Source organism: Podarcis erhardii (assembly GCF_964252035.2).
Source record: "Podarcis erhardii genome assembly, chromosome: 6".
NCBI classification, from domain to species: Eukaryota; Metazoa; Chordata; class Lepidosauria; order Squamata; family Lacertidae; genus Podarcis; species Podarcis erhardii.
In genome coordinates, this window is record NC_138510.1 from 52,791,237 (window position 1) to 52,814,537 (window position 23,301).

The window sequence follows — 23,301 nt, forward strand, 5'->3', positions numbered from 1 at the left end:
GAGAATCATCACTTCTACAGAAGGAAGAGAAACACATAGAATATTAACCAAATCTAAACTATCAAAGGACATACCAGCAGACATCTCTGTAAAAAAAAACTACAAGAAATACAGTTTCTTTCTTGGAAACAATGAGGAATTGTCTATAAAATTTTGGAGGGTATGAGGGAAAGATGCTGGGATACACTCCAAAAATAGTGCAGAAACTGTGTGCCCCTGTGGCAGCCTGATGGACTTCTTTATGGAGGAAATTTGATAGGCCTTAAGTTTATACCCAGACTCCCTGAATTACCTAGCTTCTCCTATCGTTGTTGGATTCACATACTTCCCCTGCATCACAACATTCTGGAGTTTGCTTTTCCACTTTAAATAGTCCAGTTTACTTTCATACTGTCTATGTGAGATTATAAATTCTTTTTTGTAGATTCCTTAATTCTGCTGCCAGCCTCCTTTGCCTCTAAGGAATGCAAATGTCCAACAATATGGGAAGCACACTTGTTCACGTCACCCATCTCCCCCATGGCTCTCATCCTTCCTGAAGTTGTCCTCTCACTCTTATCAGCACCAAGGCCACTTCAGAGGCTTCTGCTAGCCACTAGGCCACCCACCTCTGCTGGCCACCCAAGAACATTACGTACATATATACACTGAAGCCCCCTTGGCCTCTGCACTCAGCTGCCTTGGGGGCTTGTTTATTTGCTCTTGTGAGCGAGGTATGCAGGCCCCACATTCACAGTTTATTTATCTGTTCAGAAGGAGAGTTCAGAGTAGAAAAGCCTCATTGAATATATACTGGGCCTTCTAGTATTTCTCACATGGCCTGCCTTCATGGGGTTCATCTCCAGTCTCAAACACCCTGAGGTCTGACCTGATTTAAAGGCTGCTTCACCTCTCCCATCTGCAGGAATATCAGGCTAAGTTTGTAAAGGTGTCAGGCGTCAGCTCTCTCAGACTAGATAGACTCAGAACCCCAGCACTCTTTAAAGGAACCATTCTTTGCTATCATTTCAAATGGGCAGTTTAGACATCTTTCACTGGGCATCAGATACAGATAAGCCAATGGTGCATGATTGTTATACTGAGCTGAAGTCCCTAAATGAGGCTAGGTTCCCCAGTCATTCTGAGCTAAATGTTTGTGTACCCTACAGTTTGTGTACCCTACAAGCATCCAAACTACAGAATCTCCCTCCTTTACAAGTTACCTCTAGTCATATATATTTAGATGTTCACTCCCTCAAAACACTACTGTACTGAGAACTGAGCTGCATCTGGCATCAAAATATTCTCCCAGGTTATAAAGTAGAAATTCAATCACGCCACTCCACAAATTACACTCCAGGAGTTGGCTTCACTAAATCCTGTCCTAATTAATTAATTCCTTTTTAAATATTGACATTATCCTATCCCAAGATATAGGCCAGTACAGTGAAATAATTTCATTTTCTCCAGCATGAAGGCATCTTACAACACTTTATCCTGGAAAATGTCACTACTGTCCACTCTGGGTGTTCTGACTCATTCAAGATATAGAAACACGTTCAAGGTCAATTTTGACTGCCAGCTCAGAACAGCAACTGGGCTCACCACCAAGTCTCTTGAACAGTACCTTCCAGATCTCTGCATACTGGTCTTATCACCTCAGCATGCTGCCTGCAGTCTGTCCAGCAAGGGTGTCTATCCATTGCCCCAGCAGTAATCCATCAAACTCTTCATTTCTTCCGAATCCTTGCAAGTTCCAGTATGGGTGGGCAAAAATCCTTCATCGGTTTTTCTTGCCTCCCCACACTCTCAGGAATTCAAAGATAAAAACATTTCCTCTGGCAGAACAGCCATTCAGTAGCAGCAACCTTTAAAAAGGCCCTGCAGCCACATAGCTACACCAAAATGTTCTGGTTAAAGATTAAACCTGCCTTTCTTTGAGGTCACCCATAGCCTATAAATCAACCATGACCTTTTGCCTCTCCAATGCTGGTTTGTTTTCAAGCCCCAAGCTCTAGGGTTTAATTCCCACTCAGCAGTCTACCCTGGTCATAACAATGCCAACCTTTATAGAGGTTTACCTATAAGTGCCTACAGTCAGTTCCTGTTGACATCAGCTCTTGGTATTTTCCCATCCACTGCATTTTTTTTTTATTATTTTTAAGCTGTGAACCGCCCTGAGATCTATGGATGAAAGGCGGTATACAAATTTAATAGATAATAATAACTGGTTGAGATGACTGGTGTCAACACTGTTGCAGAATAGATCACACAGTGAGACACCTGATCCTTAGTCAAGGTGGGTAACCTTGCTGTTTTCAATTCAAGGCTTTCAGCTGCTATTGCACAGAAGGGGACCCAGAAACTGGAGAGAAATGCACACTTGCCATATAAACTGTTGCATGGTGTAGATGTGGGATATATTCATGCATTTTACACCAAATTGTTTACAGACTTCAACACTCCTCCTTTATCTCAACATTTCCAAAAATAAGATGCCAATTCTAACAAGACTTGGTGGATATTCATGGAATAGATCTTTCTTAGTTCCTCACAGTCCTCTGAGGTCACTTTGTACATAGGAAACAAAGCCAATTTCTTAAACATGAGCATTTACAGTAAGAGTGGAATTAAGGAAAAGGCATACAGTATATGCCCAAACTGTGAGAGAGGAGCTCAGTTTTTCACTGCTAAAGCCAAATGCCAATACAAGGAACAAGCAGAGCCTGCTGTTAAGATGGAGCTGGGATGACACACTGCCATCCCATCAATACCCAGCAGGTCCCTTGTCTCCTCTGCTCTCCTCATCCAAACTAAACAACAGTGTGAAGTCAGAGTGCATCTGTGGATACAACACAGTTCCATGGACAGAATCTACCAACCACATCATATAACCCCCAAATGGGATATCAGTAGGGCAAACAGCTCATTCACCAATATCAAATTGTTTGATCTATTCCCACAGTGTTTCCATTTATCTGCCTCAGTAAAATTCAACACCATTCATAAATAAGGGTCAAGTGGTTCAATTCAATTTGGCAGTTCTTTAAACTCATGTATCTATACTCCTCCCTACTCTCTCTCTTGTGGACAACACACACCAAGAGAGAACTTTCTAAGGGCCAAACATACTGGTCACAGAAGCATATTCCTTCTTTTAAACATGTTTTCTCCTGCTATCTCTCACGTTGTTTGGTGCTGATGAGAGTTATATTCCCAAATATCTGGAGGTCACCATGTTGGCAAAGGCTGATCCACAACAGCATTGCAAACGGAAGAGGTTGGTAGAAGGAGTAGTTTAGGGAGGATGATTGGGCTGGAAGGAGAGACAGCCATGGTTACACTAACGTCTAGAATGATACCCCATCTGTTTTAAGGAATCAGATGTTTTCCACTATACACAAGGTCAGGGTGCTTCACCCTGCGCGTGCACACTCTGGCCCACACACTCTGCATGACAGCTTCATGTTTTGAGCACAAATACACTCAACCATCTTTTCCAGGGTGATTGAAGTGTACCACAGTGCAAAAAGTGTGAGAAGCTACCACAGATATTTGTTCATAGAACAGTGGTGAGTATGGGGACTGCGACCTTCAAACAAGAGTCAATGGTCACTTCCTTCAAATTATGTGTTTCTGGATTTGTCTAATTTAAGTTAGTGAAAAGCACCACTGGTAGAAAGAGCATCTATACTATACTATCATTATGCAAAGAAGCTTTCTCCAGAGGCATTTGTACAGGGCTATGCACAAATCAGATCAATCAAATGTGGCAAAGGGCATGGCATGAACAAAACTCAGTCATGGAGCAACTGCCATATTGCAGAATGGCTAGGCCTGTGGATAATTCGCAGTTAGATTCAGCTGGTTTTTCACTATCAATGCTGCATGTTGCTTGTCACGGATGCAAGGGAAGCTAAGGAATTTCTGGTGTAGGAATCCAAATCTTGACAGCAAACCTTTTCTGATCCAAATGGCCCACAACAGAGGATAAGGGGGATGCAGTACAGTTCAAAGCACAGCTTCACAGAAGTATCCTCAGAGCGCCATGGGGTTCCAATGAAAGGAGCCTGCGTCACAGCAAACAAGTAATCACAGCAACATTTTACACACTGGAACTATCCACAACAGGAGATCTACAGCTGTGAACTTTTTCCACTTCTACTTGTATGCCAACTCTTCCCAGCCAGCTTTTTTGCCACACACCAAGCAGCCAACCGAAAGACAATATTGCAAAGCCCCACTTGGCAAATGCCAGCCAGCTGAGAGGATAAACTGTGATTCAAGGAAATGCAAGTGATAAATCAGAATATCGCTTTTTTTACACTGTTTGTTGCAGTACCTAGTTCTAACATGCATAATTTAAAGTAAAATAGTATCACTGAGCATTTTTTAATCTCAAAATGAAGATATATCCAAATATAAATTTGTAGCAAAACAAAACGTCCAACCAAAAAGCTCCACAAAGTTTAGTGCTCTTTTCAGTGCAACATCCCCAAAACCTAGATCATGTGTGCCCTCTGCTTTATGTAGCTTACAAGCCATCACTCCAACTATGGGACAGCCAACAGATTTTTTTCTTTTTTCTTTTAAAGCTAAGCAAATGTCAGCATCAAAAGCAATAAATAAGTACAAGCCCAACCGTGCAGGTTCTCAGGGGATGTTCTTGATTTGGGCTGAGATGGGCTGGTTACAAAAAGGGGATTTCCCTTCTTTAAATGTTTAACAGCTGCAGGTCTTGATGGATCTCCTTTTTGCTACAAGCCTCTGGAAGGCAGAAGCAAGGAGAGAAGGGGAGGGGGCAGAAGGCTAAGGTTGAGGCATTTTTCCCTTTCCAGTCCCCCTTCAGTGTGTGAAACAGGTGGGTAAACTTTACTGGCATTCATGTGAGTGTGGGTTTTATTTAAAAGGGAGTGGGAGGGTGGAAGAGTGAAGTTGCTTCTATTGTTGAACAAAATCCAAGAGTAGTTTAGGACCACACATGGAGCTGGGGTTGTGCAGGGGGAGGAGGTGTGGAACGCCAAAGATCGCTGACAGTCATCACAGAGAAACATCTGCTCTTGGAAAGCTCCCAGGCTGCTTGCAATTTTTTTTGTTTAAAAAAAGAATTAAAATAAAATAAAAATCCTAGGGTGTGAAAACTCGGCGCAACCTGGTGTTGGAAAAGAGAGGAGACTGCAATAAGCAGGGGATGGAAAGCAAGGAGCAAACCCCAGGCACTGCCACATGGATTGACGGCAGTGCCGAGAATGGAGGGGGCAGCATAGCATGCTGAACTTATTAATAACAAAGGCATCATTTTTATCAAATGTTTCCAGTAGGAAATTAGGATTTGCTCCTGGTGACCCCTTTTGCTTTCGGCTATTTGCATTCAACCCAATTCCATTCTCAGCTGGCAGGCAAGTGTAACCCAAGTTAAACTTCAACTGACAGCTCTGCTGTAGACAGTAATTATCCTCTCCTTCAGCACCACCCTCAGAAAGGTAATTTAGGATTTTAATGTCAATAATGCAATGCAGCAAGCAGGGCCCGGTGGCAAGAAAAGCCATATTATCTGAGATGGGGGAAATAATTTAATTGCACTTGTCTATGTGGGGGCATGTATTTGCACCGATAGGGATCTGGACTGCACACACGGCATGGCGAACACAGGCACACACATGCAGAGCAGCATAGGAAGGTTTATGCACACTCGCACACACTCTTGCGGAACAAGTTCAAGGTAGAAATCTCTCTCTATAACACCACAACCACACCAAACACTTTGGGTTACGGAAGAGGTCTGTCTCCGAATATTTCTGGTGTATAAATCATTGTTTCTCATAGACTGAGACCAATATAACCAAACAAGATTGAATCCAAAAAAAGGGAAGAAAATTCCATGCCTGGACAGGAAATCAGTGAGGATCACCACAACACCTTTCTTTCTGGAAGGTGGTCTGAAGGTATAGGGTGAGTGAGATTCTATTGCTGAAGCAAAACAGGTTAAGCACTGTATAGTGCTTGGATGGGAGACTGCCTGGAAACCACATGTAAGGAAACCACTCTGAGCAAGTAAGAGGAAGAATGGGCTGCAAGACAGGGTGTCATAAATGTGATTACTGAGACCTCCAAGAACAGAACTGCCAGGTGCCTCTAAATCCAAACCATAATCGTTGGCACAATCTTCAATTATTCAAAAGCACTTAAGGCAACCCTACATTCTCCAGCTTTATACCATGTCACCCCACAAGTCTACATGTAAATTTAGGGCATGGAAAGTGTCTGTCCCATCATTCAGTATTCACAAACAGTGCTCATTACCATCATGGAGAATAGTATTTAACCAACATTCAAAAGAATTCTGATTTGGGCTCTGAAAATCAGAGAACTGGCTTAAAAACCACTGGCACAACCCACTGAAAACATTTCTGGAGGAAGCCCCTTCAACTTGAATGGAGTTGCACAAGGGCACTCACACATTATCATCCAGCTCTTATTCATATCAATGGGGCTTGCACAGAAGAAGTTCCCAGCATGATTGTTCCCTGTGCAATTATCTTTTTAAATAAAAGAGCTTCTTGTTTTCATCACTTTGCCAGCTGGTCTTGGAGGCTTTCTAGCCTGTTTGAAAAGTCACATAATTCAAGCTTTTCTCAAGGCTTACAAACTCTTCTTCAATTATCGAAAAAAGTTAAAATGGGGAAACAGGGTTTTATTGCAAGACTTGAGGTTTTAAGAGTTCCTCAAACTAGAATACATTTTTATATCCAAGAAAGTGCTCTCTATCCCCCTGTTACTTGGTAGCTTCCCCCAAGATGCCAATTCCAAGAAACTGTGTGCAAATCTGGATTTACACACATGTGTGGAGCTTAGAGAGGGGCCCCTTTGGTAACAACTCCCTTTAAAAGGCTCTTCTAGACCTTTTGCTTCCACTATGTTTGACAACTGCTCCACCATCACCCAACAATGTCCTAAAGCGCTATGCAGCCCTTCCAGTATTCACACACACTCACAAAATGGAACTTACCTTCCACCCAGAGTTGCTCAATATCCGTTTCTATGGAGGCTACTCGCAGCCCTACAGCCAGCGTCCCAAAGACCAGCAGCCCCACAAAAAGTACTTTGCCACAGTGACGATGGATCCAACAGCCCAGTGTAAACAGCAGGGCCTGGAACTGGGCCCGCAGCCACAGCGGGGCTTTCTGGCCCACAGCCTTACCCTGGGGAGAGAAATGGAGAGTTAGCCAAGACACTGTTGCTACAGGGAACAGCAACATCCTGCCCCAGGGTAGCTGGCACTGGGGTTAAAGCAGACCTCAAGCCTTTGGGAGCAAGCATTTCAGCAAGAACCTTGCCATAGATTATTTGTGGGGGCATATATGTGCTCGCCTGCCTGTCCCTGCAGCGCTTCCATCTGCTCGGAACTTGTGAAGGCCAGTGCCCATATCCTCCCAGTCTACAGAAAGATGAACTCCTGAGTGACAGCTGTAGATGCGGGTGAATCCCCTACTCAGGGTGGAGAAACAGGCCACTGAGAAGCTCCTGCCACCATCCATGTGTTATGTCTGTGAGGTTGCTGAGCGGGAATCTCCCTCCTCTGTTCCTCAGCGGTGGTCTGCTTCCCTTCCCCAGTTCCAGATACACTCCTCACCTTCAGAGCAACCCAGCAGCTGAAGTGCCCTGTTAGAATGGAGCCCTGCAAAAGGCAACCCGGTATGTTAAGGAGTCCTACCACAGTCTAGTTTCCAGCTCTGGGGAGAGCAGATGTCCGCTGCACCCTTTCCTCAGGTGCGTCCTTCTGACCTGTCAAGTTCCCTTGCTTTCCCTTGCGGGAGACTCCCCCATTGTCTCCCTTCCTCTCCTTCCACCGATTCAGCGACTCAAGTCCACCCGCCTCCCTTGCTCGCTCCAGAGCGCAACGCTCCACGCAAACCCACCCCCGCGCCGCCGTCTCCCCTCGCAGATCCGATCCGGGGCTGGCCTCTCCCTCGCGTCCCTCCTGGACGGCTCCCCGGCGTCTCCCCTTTCCATAAACAAACTCCAGGGGCCACGGCGCGGGCTCGCTCTGGAGCGCGCCGGCCAAAGCCTGCCCCCTTCCTTCATTCCCTGGCCCCAAAGAAGCCGAAAGCTTCGAAGAGGACCCCCTTTCCCAGCCCCCCCGGGCCCAGAAGAGCCGAGCCCTCGCCTTTTTGTCCCCTTCCTTGCAGCTGCTTGCGCGCCTCTCTCCCGGGTGGACGGGGTCGCCCCAACTTTACTTCTCGTCCCCCCCCCCACCCGTGGGAAAGCGCCTTCGCCCCATTCCCTTACCTTGGAGATCTGTTTGAGGGCAAAGGCAGCGTGGCAGTAGCTGGGTCTCCGGAGAAGATCCGAGTTGGCAGTTGCCGCCGCCGCCGCCGTGGCCGCCGCCGCGTAAGACGGCGGGAGTTCTCCCCGGAAGCCCCCGGCCCCCGGGACCGGCCGATCCGAAGCCATGCTCCAGGGTCGAGCGAGGACGGTGCTGACGGGAGGCGCAGGGGCGCAGGCGGCTTCCCGGGAGCGGTAATCCAGAGGGGAGAAGCGCGGGGTCGGAGGCTTCAGAGGAGTGGCTGCTGCGGGGATCCCATGTGGACATTATGGGGGCGAATCCGAGGCCATCCAAGCGCGCCCCATGCGCCCTCGGCGCCTCCCAGCGTGGCCCCTTCGACGCGCGGCAGCAGACGGCGATCGAAAGCTCACACAGCCCCCGAAAGGAGAGGCGCCCGGGTGCCCGGCGGTGCAGTGCGCCTCGGATCGCGTCCCACCAACATTTGGAACAAACAGTCTCCTTCGAGATCCTGAAAAGAGGAGCGGGGGGAGGAAGGTTTGGTTTGATGGGAAAGTGCCCCGGTTCCCATTGGCCGAGGAAGAGGCAAATTACTCCGCAAACATCTCCTATTATTAGCTGCTAAGCAACAGCTCACCAAAGTGGAGAGAGAAGAGACCACCCAGGCAGCGCCCTCCCCCGCCTCCCTCCTCCCCGCCTCAAATCAATGAGGGCAGAGGGAGGGAGAGACTTGCCTTCAACACAGGAATTCTGCTCCACAGATTTTCAAATGCTGCCCGTTGCCCCCTCCCAGCTGCCCCCCTCCCAAATCCAAACCAGCTCCTTTATTTATTATTGCAAGCGGACGCAGCGATGTAGTGGGACAGCTGCAAACTTTGCGGGCGGGGGGGACGGGGACACACAGGGTGGACTCTCCAGGATTTGGGGAGAAAAGGGTAAAAACTTTGGGGTTTGCTGTTTTGGTTTTTTAAAAGGCAGGTGGAGAGGACTGATTTATTGAAAAAGCTTAAATAGGTATAAACAGTGGGAAAAGCCAAAGTGGCACTATCACCGTCATCAAGGGGGGGGGGGCAACACAACACAACTTTTCTTATCCTGTGATGGCTTTGTAATGACTTTTTGAGCTGTGTGTGTGTGTGTGATCTAACACACACACACACATGCACACACACCCTTTCCTTCACCAGGACTTGTAAAGCACACAGGGGCAAAATGCCTTTGAACATGTACAGAGTGCTGTAGTCCCAGTCCCTTGCACTGAGAAACCCTGGTTATTCTGCACACCCTGTGGAAAGAGGGAATGTCTTCCATGCGAACAGACATGAGTATGAAACTTCCAAACAAAACGGAGCCCCAACACCTGTCGCTTAGAAATTAAGCCATATCACATGGCATAGATTCTTGAACTCAATACATATTTAGGGGAACAGATACAAATCCAAGAAAACAAATTTATCTTTAAACAACACAAACCAAGGAACTCTTGCTTCCGAAGCATGCAGGGTTCCTAACGGGGCAAAATAATAATAATAATAATAATAATAATAATAATAATAATAATAATAATAGTCAACATCAGAAACAAAACTGTATTTCCATAAAAATGGAATAACTAATTATTTTGGCCATATGGATGGGCCAAAATATGAGCCAGGGTCCTCCAGACCTTCAAATTATAACCTATTTTCAATGGCTTAGGCTGCAATCATATAATCCCATATCTAGGAGTATATACTTAAGACATATAGAATTGCACTGCCAGTCTTGGAAATGGGGGAGGAATAATCTCTGAACATGTGCAAAGTACTCATCATTGAGTAATAATCACTAGCCTTCATACACCTTGGAGCAGTGACAACTTTATCCAGTTTTTTTGGGAGGGGGGAGAGGGGTTGAGGGAAGGATGGGTTTCTAGTCTGTGTGACATCCAGGCAGGCCTGAAACCCAAGAATTTCATTTTGGAAATTTACTGACAAACTTTCCTTTGACCAAACCCACAAGAAAGCCAGGAAACACAAAGCCAGCTGCAAAGTCAGTGCTTCACTTTCCACCACTGAGAAACTACAACCAGGCTGGTGGTCCACAAAGGGGCAGGATTGTATCACCCCCTACATCATACTCAGAACCTCATACATTTTTTTTCTAAAGTAACCTTGAAATACTCTTCTCTGACACAGAAAAAAAGTGACAGGTTTCAATTAGCAGGTGATGAGCTCCCAGTAGGTCTGTTTTCTCTCAGCCCCGTAAGATGCCCATTATACCTTCCTTTGCCAGAGAAGGAGGCACCAGCAAAATTCTAGCTGCAGAACTTGGACTGGAAGAAAACAGACCCACTATGTGGGAGGGACTAATCTGGCTGAGAGATGGCAGCCTGAGTAATCATGTGACTCACTCTGGGCTGAAGTGAAGGCCTGTACACATGACACATGTACACATGCAGTGAGGTCATTGCATTTCACTGCATTTCCCCCCATGTTTGCATATTGTTGTACTCACAAACGTGGTTTGATGCATATCTAAGTCGCCCGTTGTATATCTGCACTGGTAGACAGAGACAAGGTGGGACTTTTCTTACCCAATGAGCAAGTCTCAATTTGGATTGAAGCTGGTTTGGAGGAAAATGCATCAAAACGTATGTATACACAATTTCTGAAACCAGTGGCAGGAGTGTACTGGATGCAGAGTAAATGGGAGTGTGCATTAATATGGAGAACCAAAACCAAAGCCAGTAGCGTTTAATTGTACTTCTCCATCCTTCTTTGATGGAGGCACAATCACTGCTGTTCCCATATTAGGAAACAATAGATTGCTCCTTTGATGAATATTTGGGAATGTAAATTTTACAGAAGAACTTGGGTGGTAAGGAAGAAGAAACGTATTACATATTGGAGACCGTTTATCTGGTTTTTTTGTGTTAGGGTTTATGCATGTGTATTACAACGTGAATGCATGTGCATGCTATGTTCTGAGATAAATGTGAGTATTATGTAGTGGCTTTTGTGGGAGGTATGTCTGGAACTGGACACTGACAAAATTATAAAAGTGAAACATTTTATTTCTTCTGAAGTGATCAAGTGGGAGCTAGAGAAGATTTCAAACTAGATAGACAGATGTTTAAAAAATCCTATTGGGGGCTTCCTTGGATGGTCAGCCAGACCTGAAACAATACCCACTACCTTTAAAATCCAGTAATCTTCTTCACAGTGTTCTACTCTCTCCCTCTCCTTCATCCCTACCCTGCCCTGTGCTCCTACCAACAACCAGGGTGAGGAAAATGCATTATTGACGTAACTCTGTCTTTACTATTATCTGTGATAGATAGTTTCATGTTTTTGCTGGAGGGAAAGTTTGTGGAATCCACAATATTTGATTCCGGAACAATTGCCTACCTTCAGCATCCCCCAAAAGTGGCCTTTTGCCACTATATCCCCCCCTCTGCTCACCCTTTTCTTCACCAAGATCATACATACTCTGAAACATCAGAAAATAAGCAAAAATTACAACAGGATTTAAAAGTTTCTGAAAGGCCTCAGTCCCCATTAGCACAGTATTGCTCCTGATCGTTCCTCAGAGGCAATGGGATGCTGACATATTTAAGGCAGTCGAGGTAATGAGAACAAGCCCTCCGCATAACATCCCACACATTCTGTCTGTCTCTGTGTGCACAGCACCAGCTGAAGGATGACTCTTTCCCACCCACCCACCCCCACTATATCCTGAAATGCAACTTCCTTACAACTACTAGCTTGCTCGGGTCCCAGTCAGCAATGTAAGTGAGGGCCCTGGTTTTTCCCATCTAAGAGCAATTCATCTGTCATCTACTGGCTAGTTGCCTATTTGGTATTACTGTTTAACTCTGGGGCTTCTGGGCTTCTTTCACAAAAGCCTAAAAACAAACCTCCACCGCCTATCCCCTTTTTTGAAACACACATCACCCACAGGAAATGATGAGCCTCCGAGGATGATGGTCTTTGCAGAAATATGGCAGTGGCCAATTTTGCTCTGTGCTGTTGGCCATGCATCCTGGCTTTCTCTCTGGTGGTGCAGCTAGCGCAGGTGTGGGAAACCTTTGGCCCTCCAGATGTTGCTGAACCACAACTCCCATCAGTCCCAACAAGCCTCATCAGTGGCCAGGAACGATGAGAGTTGTAGTTCAGTAACATCTGGGAGGCCAAAGGTTCACGACACCAGAGCTAGTGTCAAAACCCATCTCCAAGATGACAACCTAGAGAGAAGCAGATGTTGTGAACACTGGCAAACAGGCCTGGCACTAGCACCTGGGCCAGTGTGGGGATGCCAGGTCTCATAGACTGATGCTGGTCACTGTTTTGGCATAGTGAGGTAGAGAAAGAGAAAGAGAAAAATTAGTTGTGTGCTTCACTATTTAGGGAATATGTACGGCCATCTAAAGGGTCTAAAAGTACCTGGCTGCTTTCACTGTTTCCATTCTACAGGGACAGCAGCTGGTGCTGCAGGAGGAAGTGTCAGAACTTACATTAAGCACTTGCAATAATAGTTTGCCCACAAACTCTGGTCCTGAACAGCATTACTTTCCTCTACATAAGGTCTAATTCATGGGCAGTAATTATTTTCTTCTTGAATATTTTGGTGTCTGCTCCCCTTCTGGCGCAGTGAATCCCATAGGATCGATCTGGTCTTCCTTCACCTTTCTGCTCTAGTGGTTGGCCCTTTTTTAACAAAAGGGATAGGAACCGTTGGCCCTCCAGATATTATTGGATTCCCACCAGCCCCAAGCAGCACAGCCAATGGTCAGGGATGATGAGTATTGGAGTCCAACAACATCAGGAGGACGGCAGGTTCCTAATCCTTGCCAGACTGTTAAACAGTGAAGAGCAGTACCACTTGTCCTGCTTCCCTTCCCTTCCCTTTGATGAGTGTGTATACAGAATAGTATCATGCCATCTTATTGTCTCCTTTTCAGAAGCTACAAGCTCATACCGGTTCTTTTTGTAAGTCTTTACAGCTTCCGTTTCTGAGCACACATCTTCCCCAATCCCTCATACAGCTTCACAACCATCATTTGGTCTCAATATTCAGGGGGGTTTCATTTCTCTCACCAGCAAAGGCCTGGCTTCGAAGAGGCCTTTCCTCTCACTTCATGATCCCAGTTCTGCTTTATCTGAATTAATGTTCACTGGACATCAGTGGTGGCTGGAACCCATCGGAGCTGGTGGGACTGCTGAATGCCTTCTGCAATGTGATGGAAAAAATATGTGAAACGCTGTGATGAAAGCTACCACTTGCATATCTAACGTTAAACACTAATCCTAGAGAGGACTATAATAACTGCAACAGCTTCATGGCTCCACTAACTCAGTTGGTCAATGAGAAGGACCCAGAACACAAAAAGGAGCGAGAACCCCCCTAGTGGACAATGGTGGGATAAGCTGCCACAGAATGTAAATTTGGTGTTATTCTCCCTCCCTCCCCTTGCATAAATTAATGGCAAATTGCCAAGGGAAGTCTGTACTGCACAGCCACTGAAAGTTTTCAGAATATGATATGCTGATAAATTCTGACAATGAGAAGGAATGAACTGAAATTGATAAATGCTGAGATTTCAGAGAACAGCTCTATATTTTCAGAGGGGTACCTGCGTTAATCTGCTGCTGCAAAAACAAAAAAGCATTGTAGCACCTTAAAGACTAAAGGCTTGTCCACACTTCCTCTGGTCCCACTGCTCCCCCCCCCCACCCCCGGGGAAACCGCTCTTTAATGCTCAATTGAAGCAAATGTCAATTTGGGTTTTCCCTAGACTGCCACTTGTTCCAATCTTTCGCCAAAGAGTGAGTTTTCCCTTGGAAAGGCGTGGGACAAGGGGGAAACCATTTGGACCTGTGCCTAGAAAGCCTGGGTCAAGCAGAAAACCACTCAGACCCATGCTTTCTAGGCACAACACAAATGGAAGTGTGGGCGAGCCCTAACACATCCCATCAACTACAGCCAAGCCCTGTAACACAGCTGCACCTCTTCTGACCCACTGGACGGAGATGCACAATTCCAGCCATTTATTACATTGCAATAACCACTCAGACCCATGCTTTCTAGGCACAACAGAAATGGAAGTGTGGGCGAGCCCTAACACATCCCATCAACTACAGCCAAGCCCTGTAACACAGCTGCACCTCTTCTGACCCATTGGACGGAGATGCACAATTCCAGCCATTTATTACATTGCAATATCTACCAAATGAAGTGAAATGGTATCCAGGAATAATATGCTACAGGAGAACACCATTGTCAGCCACCTTGGTAAAAATCACTGTAAGCTATAATCAAGGATTACCATCAGCCCGATGAAAACCAACATTCTGGGTTAGGACATCACCAGCATGCCACGCATCAGCCTGGGTGACCACATGCCTGAGGTGGTAGATGATTTTTTATCTCCCCGGGCTTTACCACAACCAGCAGCTTCACCACCAATGCTGAGCTGGACAAGCATTTTGGGAAGGCAGCTATGGCAATGGCTCGTTTCTCCAAAAAGGTAAGGGAGACTGTGATGCTAATGACCAATACCAAGATGAAGGTCTACCAGGCATGAGTGTTGAGCATGTTGCTTTATGGAAGTGAGTCGTGGGCAAGTTACACCCGCCAGGAGTGACCCCTAAACGCCTTCCGTATGTACTGCATCAGGAAGATTTTGGACATTGCATGGAAGGACAGAGTCTCAAACAAATATTTGCTCTCTCAAGCCCACATTCCCAGCATGTTTGCACTTCCACAGACATGACCAACCAGCCCTTGTCATTGTGAGTCCTTGTTTGCCTCTGTATGTGGGCACTGTAATCGACACAATCTCTGATGGGATGTTTTAAGTGTGTCCGTTCCTCCACCCTCCATTGTTTTTTAATTGAACATGTTTTCCCTCTCCTCTCCCATGCCTGTATTAGATTTGGTTGCTACTCCACCCCATTTAAAAGCAGTATGGGCACTTTTAATAAAAGTTAGCACCTGCAGTAAGGCCCATTGTGTTGAATGTGACTCACTCCCAGGTAAGTGTGTATGTATGGAATTGCAAACTTAGGCTTACTAGTGAGGAAGCCCCATTAGACACTGTGAGATTTAGGTCCAATTAAGTATACACACATTGTAAAGACACAGTCCTGCACCTATAGAAGTAAAAACTTCTGCTGACTCTAAAGAAGGAGGTTTGTAGCACAATACACTTTGGGGCTACCATAATATGCACACTTACCTGAGACATACTTCTGAGTTAAAATCTGTAGAATAGTGCTTCTTATTGGCTACAGTCTCGAAAAAACAAAGCTCACCAACTATCAGACCCTTCCTTCCTTCCTTCCTTCCTTCCTTCCTTCCTTCCTTCCTTCCTTCCTTCCTTCCTTCCAACATCTACAGGAGAAGGGTACCCTGTCCCATCACTATTGCACCCTAGATTGCACAATCTTTGCATTCTATCATTAGACCAGTGTTTTCCAACCTTTTTCTAACCGTGGTCCCCCATGGGCGTAGCCAAGGGGGGCAGGGGGCAGCTGTGCCCCACAAATAAGTAAAAATCAATACAAATCTGAGGTTCTGCCCCCCCAACAAAAGCCTGCCCCCCTTAACAAAAATCCTGGCTACATCCATGCCCCCCTCCTACTGGTCGAAAGGTATCTATTTAAATGTTTTGTTTATAATTTTTATAATTTATACAGAATACAATTACATAAAATGATAGGAACATAATGAAATATTGTTGAAGCAGAAAAACAGAGACTAATAGAGCTGGAAGGGACCCCAAGGATCATGTTTCTAGCCCAACCCCCTGCAATGTAGGAAACTCAGCTAAAGCATCCATGACAGATGGCCAGCCAACCTCTGCTTAGAAACCTCCAAGGAAGGAGAGTCCAGAACCTACAGAGGCAGATCCATCTTCCATGTATTATAAAAAATAAACAACACTTATTTGACCCCAGTTATTTGACACAGAGGTGGAAACCCACAGATACAGTCCAAAAAGTATATAGGAAGTTCTGTATATATGGGATTTATTTATTTTTTTAAAGCAAGTGGTCTTCACTGACCTGGTGCAAAAAGATCTTGTCATGCGGAGGAGCCCTGGCTGCCTAGATAAAACACTATAGTCTCACACACCCTTACCTGGGAGTAAGGCCCACTAAACACAGTGTGGCTTTCTTTTGAGTAGACTCTTAGTTATTTACTAGATGCAAGTCTGCAGCCCCAGATGGCTAGGTGCTGGGGTGGATTGCACCCTGCACATTGCAGAGTCAGGCCCAGGCTGCTACTGGGCCCAGCACTGGCGGCAGCAACAAGCAGCTCGCCCAGTCCTACCCACTGCCACCCCACCACTGCACTTACCTGACCTGGGGGTTCTGGTTTGTGGGCTCTGCTGGTCAAAAAGGGAGCCTCAGTGATCATCCTCTCCCACTGGAAACAAACCAGGACTGCTCCAAGGAAACCCAGGTGGCAAAAAGGAGTGCTAGCCCTTGGTGGGCCACCCCCTTACCCGCTTGTGATTGGCCAAGCAGATAGCCATCCAATCAGAATTTTCCCCCTTCACTTCTCACTTCCCTCAGTGGTCCCCAAGCCTTGTGTTGTGGGCCCCCCATTTACAAGATTTTAACCTGTGGCTCCCTTGGAATATTATTGGGGGGGCCCAGGGGGCCATATAGTCCCCGGTTGGAAAACAATGTGTTAGATAACTATTTGAGTAATATGTGACAAAAGTTCAGATCTGGAAAACGCTGGAGAGCTCCCAGGGCAATGCATAGCTAGAGGGCGTCTGGACAACATTTTGTATGAGGCAGAAGTGTCACCAAGGGAAGTGGTGCCCTTACAAGCTCATCCTATAGGTGGATCACAAAGACCTGGTTTCTCTCTCCACCCACACACCTTAGTATTTGGTTGGGTTGGTTAGGAATGGCTTGCCCAGCATCATACTTACTGGTATATGAAATCCAGACCCTGAGAGGGCTCCTGTATCTTTAAGAGTTGCAAAGAAGGGGACACTCCACTATATGCATATGCGCAGCTTCCTGTTATCACTGCAGCACTGTGAACAGAAAAGGTGCAGTGGATTAAAGTACTTCTTACATTCTTCTTTTAGAATCCTAAAGGAGCCTCTCAGTGCTCAGGCCTGGCAAAACCTAGCAGGCATTAATGCTACAGTAGGAAGATTCCCACCCCCCTCATAGGCCCTAGAGGAACCTGCCATAGAGGGCAGAGCTTTTGTACCTTTAGGATTTATGCAGGGAAGGTAGAAATGCAACTTGCCCCCACTAATATTAAGCCATATATGAGGTGCAGGTTTAAAATTCAACAGAAGCAGCAAGAAAAACAGTAGCCAATTGCAAGTTAACGAAATACTGCTGAACTAAGGAAACGTGAAAGAAAAGAATAAATTAAAGGTGAGCAATAAAGAATAGCTTACATGAACATAACCCCCCAAAAAGGACATTTAGAACTCAGTTTCAGTGGGGGCTTGTATCTCCCATATCATGCATTAAGTGGGACTTTGTTCTTCTGTGACTGCATGCTGCTGGGAGAACTTCTATTAATGTAGATGGTCTAGAGATGCATTATTATAGTTCTAGCCCTGGAAGCTGAGTAGGTGGAGATGGATGGAGGACTGCTAGAGCATTTTCAGCATTTTCCTGAAATAACCAATATAGGCTCAATATAGAGTTTGGGCTACAGGTATATTTTTGACAGCTTCCCAGGAAGAGATCCCTGGCCTGTCTAAGGAGCCAGAGAAGGTGAGAGACATTTCTTCAGCTGTGATTGCAAGGGAGGGTCACAATGCTTGTGTGTCTGTGCACGTGAGGAACAAGGCACAGACAAATGCGGGCTGTTCCAGCCCTGCAAAACAGGGATGACTTGATGGGTAGCGAGGGAAGGGGGGGGGCAGGCACTTGGGAAGGAATCAATATATATCAGTGGGGGGAAGCAGAGGTGGGGGCAGGCAAAGAGAAAACAAACCTGCACTCATCCTTTGGGGGTTTATTTCACATCCTGCTTTGCCTACCCAGTGTACATTAGTGCAGGACTTGGTGACATAACCGCCACTGCCACCTTGGGAGACAGAGGGCCTCGCCACCCACCGCCAGCCGCAGGATTAATTATGATAATGTATTTCTTTCCCCTTTTGTCACCCTAATGAATGGGCCCCTTTAAGATTTTAAGGCCTTTTGTTTGTCCAGTTTTTAAGGCGGTATTGTAGGGTAGGGGATAGCAGGTGGCATGGCCAAAACAGGCTCTTTTGTCTTCTTTGGGGGCTTTTCTTTTCCTGTGGTGGATTTGTGCAAGGGGGGGGGGGTAGCCTGGTTGAAGATGCAGAGAGGCAGAGTAGAGACACTCCTCAGTCAGTTTCACTGCACTGATAGTGATAGGAGAGAAACTTCCTTGCTTGGGGAGGGGAGTTTCAGAGAGAACCCCCCTCTCTCTTTCTTTCTTTCCCACCTCACACACCTCACATGGAATGGGACCCATCCTGTATCCTCCAGATCACTCCCAAATTCCCAATCTGTATTCTCTATCCTGCATCCACATGTGAGCAGGTCTAGACAAATCACTGCAAGCAGATCTCCCAAATCAAAATGTCAGTGTCTGTTCTATCAACTGCTACAAAGAGCAGAGCAATCCAAAATTCGGGGTGTCGTCCAGAGATGATGGAGCAATAATGTCCCTTGATTCTGCACCGCTTCCAATGTTTCAGAATGGAGTTGTGCTAGTCATGCTTCTTGAGGCTTCTCATGATTTGCAATACATCTTAAAATATGACATACACCTGCAAAACTATTTTGTCCCAATACTGTGGTGAGGAAATTGACCATGTGTATTGCAGGGAGCTACAGTTTAGGAATATCACCTCTGAGTCCCTAAAAGGGCTGCTTTCTGTACTCAGCAGGACATGGTTTCTTCAGTGTTTTAAATATTAGGAAGCACATGAAGGATGCTTGATCATTTTATGCAAGAACAGGCAAAGAACTTCTAATGAAACTGGCACTACTATAGAGAGTTAATGGTCTCTCTGGCGTACAAAGTGCCACACCCTTTTGGAAAAGGATGCCAAATAATGTCCCACAGAAACAATGGGGGGGGGGCTGTGTGTTAAATGTTTTCATTGTGATTTGGATGAGCACACTGTGAGCATGTTTATAAAATCTGAAGACAGAGTGATATTTGGAGGGATCTCAAACATTTCAAAAAACAGATCAACTTGATAAATTTGAGTACTAGGCAGAGAGTAGCAACATAAAACTGGACAAGATGGACTTTGTTGGAGTTTTCCAAACTGGGGGTTTGGGCCAGTTAATCTTTAATGCCCTTTACTTAGTGGCACCAGCATAAACTGGATATGGGGGAGGGCATTCATAGCTGAAATAGCAGGGGTAGGGAAGGCTGGGGTTGATGAACTCCATCTGGATTTGGTATGTCTTAGAGGAACGAGGTTCAGTCACCCTTTAGCACAGATAGCTTTGTTGGTCTGAATAACCCTTTTCTAAATAATTTCCAGCCTTTAAGTAAGGTTTTACCCTGACCAAGAGTGGCAGCCTGATCCTCTTAAGCTCTGATTGTATAAAGGTGACAGGCAAAAAAGGGGAAAAAAGCTGGCCCAATACTAACTTATGCTCTCTCTTTTTGTGCATATTTATAAATACATCTCCTTTCACTGCACTAAGTCCAGATGTCCAACATTCTGAATCTGGCAATGAAATGGTGGGAAAGGTGATGCCAGATGGGTTAAGAAGGACTTGTGGTTGCACGGCTTCTGGAAGGAGCCCAGGATCTGTCAGGACCAGTGAGATTAGTGCTTTTATTGATCCAACCTGCATGGTAAGGATATGGCTGTAAGCAGGCATGAAACTGGTAAGGACACAGAAGCACCTCATCCATTTGGGGGCATCTTGCATTCTCTGGGACTCAGAAAGTAACAACTCTTACAAGATGCAGAAATCTACCCGGCTGCCAGAATGATTACATTAATGCAACATTCAGCTTGGAAGCCCCAAAGAAGAATCTGTAGCGCAGAAAGGGTTTGTAGGGGAGATTATAAACAGGTAATGGGGCACACAAGGCAGCAGCACCACTGCTCAATACATGATTAGAGGCTTGGCCTTTCTAGTTCTTTCTTCTTCTTCATGGCTTTCTCAACAGAGAAATAGAATCACGGAGGAGGGAATGGGATGCATCCCTGTAGTCCCTTTCATACCAAGTCCTGTTTGCGAGGGAGGAAATTGCAATTCAGAAGCACCGTTGAAAATGTAAGAAAGCACCTTCTGCAGGCACAGAGGTCAGACGTCTGAGCGAACGCCTTGAAACTTGGGTGGGCTCTGCCTCTGCCTGGTGAGGCGAGAGCAAAGCTTTTATCTTGTCCCTGCTCTTCCCTTCTCACTCCTCCTCTCCTCACACCCCAAAATCTGCATGAGAGAAACAATAGAGGCGCAGTTCTTTGCAGTAGGGCATTGAACTGAGGAGGGGGAGGAGAAGGGGAGGGAGAGGACAGCAGGAGCAGGGAACTCGCCCACTCACAGTCCCAGCACACAGCAGTCGGTCCAACCTGCTTTGCACAGACATACACGCCTCAAGCATGGATGCATGTACCCTTCAGGCATGCACACACATTGCCCTCCAGACATCTATTGACTGGTACATGCATGCAAGTACACACACACACACACACACACACACACACAAACATGGCAGGGGGAATGCAAGGTCTCTAGATTTCTCTCTTAGAATCAGAGGCCAATTCAGCAGTGGCTGTTCCATTAAGGCAAATGGGGGCACTTCCCCACCAACCTCAGTGAGCTATCAGTCAGCTCCCACCTGCCTGCCTTCTTACCTTCAACCAGCCCAGAGAGCAGCCTTGGATGTCAGCTTCCTCTTCCTTAATCTCAGTGTTGCCTTTGTAAAACTCAGCAGGGAAGAGGATGGGGACAAAACTAGAATGAGTTGGCTCTGCCTGTTGTTGGCTATGGCGCCACCTACTGTCAATCTCCCTGCCATCTGCCCTGCCAGTCCCCGTGGACACCAGCCGCCATCAGGGACCATTGACTGTGTCATATGCTCCACATTCAGTAAGACTGTCAGACTGCAGAGACCAATAGAGCCCTTTAAAGGAGGAAATTTGCCGTGTAAGACATAAAACATGGCCTTTCCAGAGCCATCCTAGTGTAGCTCATTTTGCCTGCTTAGATCCTAGCATGGAATTCTGAGTTTATTTTACTTATTTATTAAATATTTGTATCTCACCCTTGCAACAACACAGGGTCCTCAGATAAGCTTAAATAGATTTAAGAACATGATAAAACATTATAAAGTTGCTGTTTTTTAAAAAAATGGATTAATATTCAAGAGGTATGGGCACAAAAACACAACACTTGCTGGACAATATTGAAAACGTTGGCAGTACCATGAAACAAAACTATTTAAACTTGACATCTGAACACACTCAAAGAGGTAAAGTGAGGCAAATATTCTGGGGCAGTGGCTAGAGTGGGTGCTGATGATGAGAAGGCCTGGTTATGCATTCCCATCCTCACAGGGCATAGAAGGGCCTCTCCCATTGCCCTCAGGGTGTAGATAGATGCATACAAAGGAATTGGTCTAGACATCACTGGTTGTGATAATATATTTAGTGGCAAGAAGAGCAAAATGTTGCAATAGTCTGAGGGAAAATATGGAAAGTGTTGTATGATACATACAGAAACATAGAAAACCAGTGTGGTATAGTGGTTACAGTGTCAGGCTAGGGTTTGGAAGACCAGAGTTCAAATCCTCACTCAGCCATGAAGCTCACAAAGTGACCTTGGGTCATTCACTGCCTCTCAGCCTAACCTACCTCATAGGGTTGTTGTGAGGATAAAATGAGAAGGGGAAGAACTATTAAGCTCCTGGCAGGAAAGGTGGGATATAAATGTAATAATAATAGTAATAATATTGAGCTCCATGCTGGGCAAAAGATTTCTGCATTGCAAGGGGTTGGACTAGATGATCCTTGTGGTGCCTTCCAGCTCTATAATTCTATGATTCTAACAAAAAGATGTATTGAACCTAGTAGATATTTACTAGGTAAAGGTAAAGGGCCCCCTGACCATTAGGTCCAGTCGTGGCCGACTCTGGGGTTGCGGCGCTTATCTCGCTTTATTGGCCAAGGGAGCCGGCGTACAGCTTCTGGGTCATGTGGCCAGCATGACTAAGCCGCTTCTGGTGAACTAGAGCAGCGCACAGAAACGCCGTTTACCTTCCCGCTGGAGCAGTACCTATTTATCTACTTGCACTTTGAGGTGCTTTCAAACTGCTAGGTTGGCAGGAGCAGGGACCAAGCAACAGGAGCTCACCCCGTCGCGGGGATTCGAACCGCCGACCTTCTGATCGGCAAGTCCTAGGCTCTGTGGTTTAACCCACAGCACCACCCGTGTCCCATTTATTGGGTACAGCATGACAAAACATTATGAGGGTGCCAACATTAAAATTGAGCTCATAATTGAGCCCACCAATGGAATGCATCCTTTGATATATTTTTGTAGACCAGTGACACCCAACCCTCTAATATTTGGGTAGATATGCATAGTAACCTAGGTATGAATTATAGGGACAGACAAACTGAGGCAAGTGGGCAGGTCTACTGTACTCATAACAACATCTTACCAGCAATAACTAATTGTACAGGTTTGTGGCTATGTAGCTAGCTCCGTGGTGGCAGAACCATTTTCAGGTATTGTGCCCTGTTGTACCAGCTACATGCACAATGCCACAACTCTGCATCTGGCAATAACAATTGTGCCAAGCATAGAAAGGCTGAATTGCCCTGCTGTGGTATTATGATACCATTACAACCTAAGCCTGTGCACACCAGGGCATGTCAGTCTATGCTGACTGAGCACTACTCTAACCCTGTATTGGTTGGCATTATGATTACCAATGAAATTGGCTTTTAGATTGGAGGTTTAAAACCAGAGGCCTGCTGGGTACAATTTGGTCTTTTTAAGAGTGGCTCCTCAGCTGACAACCCAGAAGTGAGAAAGCAATGAAGACAAAGTGATGACACT

General features: G+C 45.9%; 1 protein-coding gene across 2 annotated transcripts in view; it reads right to left on the reverse strand.

Moving 5' to 3' along the window:
- PTCH2 (patched 2) overlaps positions 1-13,461 on the reverse strand; it is a 58,680-nt gene extending 45,219 nt beyond the window's left edge. The window contains exons 1-3 of one of the 2 annotated variants that reach the window (XM_081865477.1): positions 13,342-13,461; positions 8,269-8,774; positions 6,989-7,181 (exon numbers count right to left, since the gene is read on the reverse strand). In XM_081865477.1, the coding sequence (XP_081721603.1) occupies positions 6,989-7,181; positions 8,269-8,433 (358 nt within the window). In that variant the 5' untranslated portion in view covers positions 8,434-8,774; positions 13,342-13,461. Of the gene's footprint in view, positions 1-6,988; positions 7,182-8,268; positions 9,049-13,341 lie in introns of those variants that run through there. The other variant, XM_081865478.1, reaches the window with a different exon arrangement.
- Positions 13,462-23,301: the final 9,840 nt, after the last annotated feature.